At 35.9% G+C, this 8843-nt stretch overlaps 2 protein-coding genes across 3 annotated transcripts; both read right to left on the bottom strand.

The window, feature by feature from the left end:
- Positions 1-16: 16 nt before the first annotated feature.
- LOC110684279 lies at positions 17-3805 on the bottom strand. Its single transcript, XM_021860719.1, has 7 exons — positions 3096-3805; positions 2628-2702; positions 2179-2328; positions 1893-1966; positions 1452-1570; positions 705-788; positions 17-427 (listed from the first exon to the last, which is right to left on the bottom strand). The coding sequence occupies exons 2-7, from the start codon at positions 2632-2634 to the stop codon at positions 325-327; spliced, it is 537 nt and encodes a 178-aa protein (XP_021716411.1). The 5' UTR covers positions 2635-2702; positions 3096-3805; the 3' UTR covers positions 17-324.
- Positions 3806-3919: 114 nt separating this feature from the next.
- LOC110684278 (flagellar radial spoke protein 5-like) lies at positions 3920-8091 on the bottom strand. 2 transcript variants are annotated; one of them, XM_021860716.1, is made up of 9 exons: positions 7691-8091; positions 6205-6289; positions 5877-5993; positions 5476-5540; positions 5300-5388; positions 5116-5195; positions 4844-4955; positions 4348-4467; positions 3920-4270 (listed from the first exon to the last, which is right to left on the bottom strand). In XM_021860716.1, the coding sequence occupies exons 1-9, from the start codon at positions 7989-7991 to the stop codon at positions 4085-4087; spliced, it is 1155 nt and encodes a 384-aa protein (XP_021716408.1). In that variant the 5' UTR covers positions 7992-8091; the 3' UTR covers positions 3920-4084. The 2 variants fall into 2 exon arrangements, with proteins under 2 accessions (XP_021716408.1, XP_021716409.1); XM_021860717.1 differs by lacking the exon at positions 7691-8091 and adding an exon at positions 6604-7538.
- Between the last annotated feature and the right edge of the window lie 752 nt (positions 8092-8843).

Below are 8843 nucleotides of genomic sequence, written 5' to 3'. Positions count from 1 at the left end.
TACAGAAGTAAACTTCTAACAATAGAATTATATTTAATTACTCCATATATCATCTTTTATTACAACTGAGTCTCAAACTATACCAAAAATGTGCAAGGGTAAACTTCAAACTACAAGTTGAATGAAGTTATAACCTGAGATACGTATGATATGTTGGGTTGAGATAATGAATCTAATGAAAAGGGAAAGTAACTAGACTTCAAGAATGAAGCTACAAAAGTATCTGCATTACGGTTCTGAATCAAATTCAACTATTTCCTGCTTCTTATGACAATGCATTTTGTAGCAAAATTGTCTCACTTCAGTCACTTGTCCTTTGCTTCTTCAGTTCTTTGTCCAGAAAAACCATTTTTTGGTTGATGGAGTCTGAGTTGGCTCATTGGGCTCTCTCTTTTCCAGCCCCTGCTTTAAGGACTCCAATCTATTCCTGTGTATCATTCCAAAATTTAACTTATAAGCAATTAAACAGTCGTGAAGATTCTACAACAAAGTTTTTTTTTTTTCCTTCCCTCTTCCCAATGAGGCTTATAGATCAAGTACTGAAGCCTAAAATCATCTCAACTATTTACCATCAGATATTCTAAACTGCATTACTATATGTACATGAATGGGGGAGGAGAGTGGGGGAGTGGGTGTGGGAATGGAAGCATGCATCTTTGACCAATCTAGATGAACCACAGGATCATGGATTGACTAGATTTTACCTCATGTCTGTGAGACACCCATGCAAACTCCATCTTTGGCGAAATCCTTCAACACCTTCCATTCCACTGGCAAGAATCAAACGCCTGAAAATCATTAAAATAATTAGGTATGACAGAACAGAAAGTTTTAAAGAGAATGTCTCATCACATACACCATATAGTTTGAATGGCAGCACTTTGTTTTCGCCATCCTACCGTGGAACTGGGAACACACTATGAAGCACCAACCTTTCATATTTGTCATTGTAACCTAGAAATATTCTTCTAGATATTAAAGCTAGACGGTTTGTGCTAGTTACATACCCTTGTCATACAGCACACACTAATGAACAGATACAATAGCTACAATAATGAATTATGTTTCCCTGTGGCAACTGGAACTTGGGTAGGAATATAAGCTTTTTCTGGCCTTTTTCTATCAGCATGTATAAAGTAAAGATGCACTAGAATACATTATTTAAAGATGTGTTTCTAGCGATAACTAAATTTCGGAAGAGCTTAACCTATCTGTAGAATCTGAATTCAAGGATGATTGAATAATATGCAAACCATTATATCAGGGCCTTAGTGGTGTATTACTACAAGTAACAGGAATGGATTTTAATAAACTGGATTTGCATTTGTCATACCCATGCCATTTTTGAATAGAAAAACCTTTGACAACTTTTACACTTTCACAAAGTAGATGACAGATGATAAAAAATACAAGAGACATATCATAAGACCAACCAATCGCGCACTGCGTACCTTTCCAGCTTAGTGACTTCTGATTCCAGTTGAACAGCCCTTTCCTTGGCTTGATCAAGTGGCATTGATAAACCTAATTTGTGCTCACTTTCTTGAAGCCTTTGCCTGATTTCCTTATCCTATTATATTGTAGGTAGGGAGCAAGACGAGTTCAAGGTCTCACAGATCAAAGTTGACCATTATTGATCTAGTTACACATTTGTAAAGTAAATGATATACGTAGTATTTTTATGGAACTACTTTTGAAGATAAATTTTACAGTAGATATTTACAATCTAAATTCTAATTCAATCTTTTTGCAATACTAGAGCATTATAGTTTTCAACAGATTAATGGCCAATATTACTAAGCTTTGACAACAAAATGTAAACAGGAGCTTAAATCTCGGACAGAGAGAAACAGTAAGGAAAGGCATATATTATGAACATCAGATCATCTTACTCTTCTTTCAGCACACTGTCGATACATAGCAATCTCATCTTGACAGAATGGCTCAATATCATTGATCTGTAAACCTATAACAAAGTAAAATCACGAGAAAAAAAAACGCTGAGCTCTAGGTGAAATGGACATCACCATCATCTAAGAGTCAAAAAAGTTTTAATCAAATGTTTCATTTTCCGTAATGTTGTTCAAGACTTCTAGTATACTTCAAATATGCCAGTACCAGCTACAGTAAGGCAACACAAGGCTTTAGAAATTACTCAGCATCAAGAAAGCATCTTACACAAATATAAATTCCTCAGCAACCCATCGCATAAGTTGACACCTTCAAGTACATAAGGAGCTATCTCCGGAGGAATGATAGGTGATGGAGGCCCCGTCATTAAATCATCACCAACCAAAATAGTTTCCTCCATGGTTTCCTGCGAATCGACTGAATAGACACAATAGAATAATCAGAATTTAACTGCATGTCCTTATCACAGAAGAGATCTTTGTTTTCTACTAGTATATCTATTCTCATTTGTATAGCAATAATTTAATTAAAACCTTCATTATTCCTAAAATTTCTGACATGGACAAACATCTTAAGCAAATTATCTAACCAATTATCCTTCCTGATATGCTAATTTCAAACCAAACAAGTTATAGCATATACGGAGTAGAAAGTAAAGATATTGTAAGAAAAAACATTCGTGCAAATGCATGAGTAAGTTGAATCTTTTCACATACCATCCATGTTTGTTTTCTGATCCTTTAGACTTGCAGCAAAGTAAGAGTTGAACAAGAAAAAGCAGCACTAAAAACCTGAACTTCATCAAAAAGCAATACAATATAGGTAAGAAGATAAACCAAAGTTAATAAAGGACATAAAACCGTAATTCAAAACCCCAGAAATCAAAGACCGGAAAGAACAAAAGAACGATGAAACGGGAAAGAACCCAAATTAAATATCGTAGAGGCATTTCATCAAACAGGTAATATGCATTCCGAAAAATCCAAACTTTAATACATTCCTTCATGATCGTGCTACATAGGAAACTAAACATGGTATTCAAATGGATGAACTTTAAGCTCGAATTCACAAAGGGGTTAAAGATGAGCAGAAAATGTTACTTCTCCATTGTTTTCTTTTTTGAAGGTGGGTTTTTTTCCTGAAGATGACAAATGAAGAGAGAGAAAGGAGGAGAGAAATTTTACCTGAAGAAAATGGAAGTGATGAGTATAAATTATGGAGACACTGCAATTGAAGTTGCAGAAGAGAGGGAAGTAACCAATTGTATAGTCAAGTACTCCTTACATGTATTTTAGGAACGATTTCTAACTCCCTTGAGAGTTGAAAACTCACTTCAAGTCAAGAAGGGTTCTATGGCACTCTAGCCCAACCTAGGGGTTTTACTAAGCCTAGCCGACTCGTGATTAATTTGAGTTTCAATCGGTTTGAGGCTTTGAGCCGAGTATATTTGAAGGCGAGTTGAATTTAGATATTAGTGTTTTATTCTTAAAATCAATTGGTGATAAGTGGAGTAGCCCACCAGACTTATATGTTAATCAATCTCTTTTTTTTTTTTTTTTTTTTTTTTTTGATGAAAGACAACTAGTTTCAATTCACATATGAGTTACCTTCCTAACAATTCTCTTCAATTTTATAATATAAGTTCATCGAAATCTTCAAGAAAATGTATTGAACAAGATAGTCAATAGTGTAAACCACATTAGCTCATTTGATTAAATGGATCATAATTTATCCAATAAAATAGGGAAAAAAAATGAGCTTGGCAATGTAAAAACTTAAAAGTAGCAACTTTATGCATCTTTTTCTCAAACACAAACTCAACCCATGCTAACTCTAAGGCCCTCTACTAGTCTACTGACTTTACTCCCACCCCTTCATGTTGCTCCCTCCTAGTTTCCTCTCTCTATGACCATCTTCCAATATTTGGCAAACCATGCTAAGAAGTACGAACCACTATTTGCGATGTCTGCAAGCAAACAATTTATAGCTGTATTTAAAAGTAAAGCGATTTGTAAACAAACGAATTACAAAACTCCCAGTTTGGTTACACTATACAACATATTTTTTTTATCATTACAAAATTTTGGTATTTTACACAAAATGATCATATGATACTATTTGCTCTTTGATGCAAGCAGAACAATCAAGCATGATAAACAACACTATCTTAATATTAAGCACGCCTATACTCATCTCCACAATCACCAATCACTCTCAGCAGATCCTTCCCCCTGCTGGAAACATCTCGAATGCTGTCGACATCCTCCTCATCAAGTTCAAGAGAAAATACAGCATTAGCATCTTTAATATGCTCTGACAGTCCAAGTCTGACACCTATCATGGAACCTGCTACAGCCGGCTGCAATTGATCCAACAATATTGCAACATTCAGTTTCTCAAAACCAATCTTAGGATAGATGAAGATAATGATTTTACCTGATCTAGTATGTATTTAACAGCAACAGTCGAAATGGGCACACCATGCTTCCTGGCAATTTTGTTCAGCACTTGAAGCAAGGTTTGGAAAAGACTCCATCCTCCCCATGCATCAACCATCTGCCATATAAACAGAAAAACAAAATGCACCCAAGTCAAAAACAAAAGAGTGGAATATGACACAACCCATGGCTGTCAGAAAAATAAGAACACTTCCAAAGAATAAGTTATGCATTCAATTGTTAATAACACCACCGGAAATTAAAATAAATAATGTTACTTTGAATGATTAGATTGTAATGCTTCATCCAAATATATACATGTAAAACCCAAGAACACTTCCAAATGTTTGATGATAGATAATTCACCAAATCACTCCAAATTAAAGTTCGTTTACTTTCTTTCATCTCAGGCAAGTGCATAATTCTCATTTCTATAAAAAATTTGGAACACTGAAAAGGAAGCTAGAACAAGATTGCACGAAGAAAATCCGTACCCTTTTGTACTTCTGCAAGGAGGGAGTATTTAGTGAAGGACCAGAAAATGGAATGGCCAAATTGGTATCAAGGAACTTCTCAGATAAGAGACCACCCATAACTGTCCCATACCTGCGAACACATAATTATATAAGAGCCTTGGAATATCTTTAGCAATTTACATTTATAAACTACAATCACATGGACCTTTGGATCCAAATTGCTTGACAGGAAAGTAAGAATCTGTTTTCAAGGGGTAAAGGGTTAACAGAAAAAAAAGGTGGGAGAATACGTTATGAGTTTAACTCCAGTTTGCTGACAAAGCTCTGCCATTTTCTGCTGAGGACGCATATCAACGATAGAATGTTGCACCTAGAGTAGTTCAAGCATTAATCATACTGAGTTGAAAACCCACACCTTAGAATGGAGTTGCACATAAAAGAAGCTACATCAACAAATCTGAGTATCTGACTTACTTGGTTGCTCACAACAGGAATCTCATTTTCAAGAATTATTCGTAACCTTTCCGTATCAAAATTTGTAAGAGCCACAGTCTTAATTTTTCCTGAAATTACACATCTAATAATTGAAATCTTTGAGACTTTTTAGGTTGCTAACATTGATGGTAAACAAAGACCTAATGGAACCTTACCTTCATCTTTCAGATCTGTAAGATGTTTCAATGCATCAAGATATCCAGAATTGGAATAATCCCACCTATTTCAAAGTGAAAAAGAGGTGTTCAGAAGATGAAGTATCTAACAGCCAGAATTCACCAAAAATGGCTAAAATTTATCTGAAAACACATATTTCATATGCAAAGCAATAAGACCAGACATGTGTCCTTAATTTAACATGATTGAGCACAATTCTTAATCAACATTTTAAGGTACAGCTATGGCTGAATAAACACTTGAACCATGTTTCTCAAAAAAAATTCAAACGTAATGCTTGGGATGATAGAGCATACCAATGCTTTCGTAAATCACAATATATGCATTCAAATCCCTAAAGGTGCAGCATGGAAAAGGTCAAAATCTGGAGCATCCTTACCAGTGGAATTGTAGCATGTCCAAGCAAGCAACATCCATTCTTTTCCTTGAAACATCAATGTTCCCCTCCACAAAACTCCTTGTCATCTTAACTGGTGACGGAACCCATTTCGTGAGACTACAAATGAAATCAGTCAAAAGCAACATTAAAGTAAAAACCATATGATACACCAGAAAAATTACTCAATCAAATATCTGAGTTCCTCTTGAACTCAACAGTCAGAAGTTTACAAGCACGCTCATTCTTAGTCTAAGTTGCTTCATGATTTGAATACAATTAACCAGCAAAAAAAGGGATTATTACTAGTAATCTGGAATTTCTAACTCACCCTCTGACCTTTTCTAAAACCTCAGGTGGGCGCTCACGACGGACTCGATTAATAAAGATTCCATAAAGATCTTCAGCAGGTCCATCTGAAACAAGTACAGGCGTTCAAACTGAATCTCCTATCATATTGATTTTAAAAAATTGTTCCTTGAGATAAAGCAGAAAAGTATGCTTCCTCTAATATAAAAAGAATACAGACAGTATTCAAGTAATGTGCATAATTGGAATTGCATATTAGGCATGCACAAGCAGTAATCACCAAGAAATAATTAGCTATACAACTATATTAGTGCAGATTCAAGTTCTTATATGAATATATAATTTCTAGTTAGGTGCAAAAAAACAAAAAGATAAAAGTTACAAAATGTTGCATTTGTTTCCCATCTATCTTACTGCTTACATATATCAGCCATATCAAAAGTAGCAAGCCCCGCATCAGCATATCGAAGCATAGCATCAACCGCATTATCCCTATCGATTTTCCCCCACCCGCCACTAGTTTGCCACATTCCATTAACGACACGACACATTTCCAAATAATCCTTCCCATTCTTAACTACAACACTACTATTTTCACCATCAGTTGCTACACATGAAATTGGCCTCAATTTAACAGCTCCAATACCATTTCTTGTCCTAATTTTAGCTCTTACAGAAGTGAACACCAATCTGTAGCAAGAACAAGGTAGGATTTCTGTCATGTTTTGGGCCAGTTTAGTGTTTACTATACTAAAAATGGAGGAAAGTAAGAGCTGAATTTTGGTGTTTGCATCCTATCTTGTATCCGGTATCCCTCATTCAGTAGCCAACCGTTTATTTTTCAAAAATTTTCTGACTTTTATGCCCCTCTAAGTATTCACACATACACACAATTGGACATACTATTTCAATTTAGGTGCCATAAAAAATGAAAAGTGTAGAGGTGGCAATTGGGTCGAACCGTCCGAGTTGATTTGTCTAGTCACTTTCAAATGTATTCCAACCAAGTTTGTTACAAAAATGTCCTTATTAGACATGTAACTATTGGATCTGGTCAAATATAGCCTATATTGGTCACGCGAGTTTGGGTTTCCAATCAAGTATTTTAGGCCGTGTATTCGTATAATCTACTAATCGTACAACATAATGGCTATGCTATCAATAGTAAGGTACACCCGAGTGCCGAGTGCATCTACAAAGTATACAACTTGGGTACAATTTCCTGAAAAATTAATATAAATCAAACAAAAAAAAACACACTTTTCAAAAAAAAAAAAAAAAAAAAAAAAACGTAGCAAACGAAAATCTTAAATGAATGCATGTTAATTACAACCTCCGTTACAAGTTATGTGCAGAGAGGATTGTCTAATCATTGCACGTAACCTGTAAGGCTGTAACGGTAGTAGAAAAAGCGAGGATAGTTTTTGGCCAAGTGGTCTAAATAATGACCAGTAAAATAGAATGGCAAAAGCGAAATTAAAGCAGAAAAATGGGGGTAAAGAAGTTACAGTGATCAGCCATGTCAAAGGTGGAAAGGCCAGCATCAGTATAACGAAGCATAGCTTCAACGGCGTCGTTTCGGTCGATACGTCCCCAACCTCCACTGGTCTGCCACATTCCGTTCAAGATTCGGCATATTTCCACCGAATCGTTGCCGTTACTCACCTTGATAAGGCGCTTCTCCGTCGCCACCTCCGCCGTGGATTCGCACCGGGCTGAGCTCCGGCCGAGTGATGGCGAGTTACGCCGAGTTGTGGTAGTGGTGATTTTGATGGGTTTTAGAGGGTTTAGATGAACAAATGTCGACATGTTCTCTATTTTTCGGAGTAGAGTCGACAGTCGAGACTACAGACTAGTGAGGCGTGGCGTCACTGGTGTTATTGGAAGGATAAGGAAGTTATTATAAATTGTAACATGGCAGAAGTGGCGGTAGCGGATAGCTTTTAGCAGTAGCGGATAGCTGTTAAAGTAGTGATTAGCGGGTAATTAGTAGTGAATAAAGGTTAGCTATTAAAGTAACGGTTTGATAGAATAAGTGTTTGGTAAAAGTAGCGGTTGCAATACTAAAATATATCAAAATTCATATAAATATTGTTTAAAAAGTTATAAAATTTGCCAAACGCCAAACGCCACACGCTACTTCTAAACGCTACTATTTTTAACGTTTAAGAAAAATTACCTAAATACTACCTCTATCGCTAATCGCTACTAGAATCGCTACCTTGCCAAACATTCTCAAATTTTTTTAGTAGTGTTTTAACTGGTCAAAACGCTAACCGCTACCTCAAACACTACTACCGAACAGGGTCATACATTTGGATGGAACCTCGAACGCTACCTTCAATTTTGGAATTTTTTCCACACGAAAATAAAAATTGTCGAAGTGTTTACCATAGTCCCTAATATCCTCCGGGAGTCCAATTGGCCCGGTGGAATCATCCAATTTACAATTTACAACTTGCACCGATTTCATTAACTTAAGCTTACCACGAACATTTATGACAACATATAATGATCATATATGGATCCAAACGGTATTATATGACCCCGAGATGTATCCCCTAAAATCTCAATGCTTTTCGATACCGAGCCTCGAAACATTCGAAATTTCTCAAAAGGCGTGGATATTAGCCTTTTATTTTGGAATTTCTTTTAATTTTG

This window comes from Chenopodium quinoa, unplaced genomic scaffold (assembly GCF_001683475.1).
Source record: "Chenopodium quinoa cultivar QQ74 unplaced genomic scaffold, ASM168347v1, whole genome shotgun sequence".
In the NCBI taxonomy this organism is placed as follows: domain Eukaryota; kingdom Viridiplantae; phylum Streptophyta; class Magnoliopsida; order Caryophyllales; family Amaranthaceae; genus Chenopodium; species Chenopodium quinoa.
The sequence above is the reverse complement of the archived record's forward strand: the minus strand, read 5'-3'. Positions and strand labels throughout refer to the sequence as shown.

What these genes read in the sequence shown, in the direction of transcription:
- LOC110684279 (XM_021860719.1), bottom strand. An exon ending in GACAGTGTGCTGAAAGAAGA is followed by an intron (nt 1,571 to 1,892) that starts GTAAGATGATCT and finishes ACAATATAATAG; the next exon opens with GATAAGGAAATCAGGCAAAG. An exon ending in GGGTGTCTCACAGACATGAG is followed by an intron (nt 428 to 704) that starts GTAAAATCTAGT and finishes AATGATACACAG; the next exon opens with GAATAGATTGGAGTCCTTAA.
- LOC110684278 (XM_021860716.1), bottom strand. Translation starts at nt 7,991, where the DNA reads ATGTCGACATTTGTTCATCTAAACCCTCTAAAACCCATCAAAATCACC. An exon ending in CTTTGACATGGCTGATCACT is followed by an intron (nt 6,290 to 7,690) that starts GTAACTTCTTTA and finishes TACTTGTTTCAG; the next exon opens with ATGGACCTGCTGAAGATCTT. An exon ending in ACTGGAGTTAAACTCATAAC is followed by an intron (nt 4,956 to 5,115) that starts GTATTCTCCCAC and finishes ATGTGTTCGCAG; the next exon opens with GTATGGGACAGTTATGGGTG.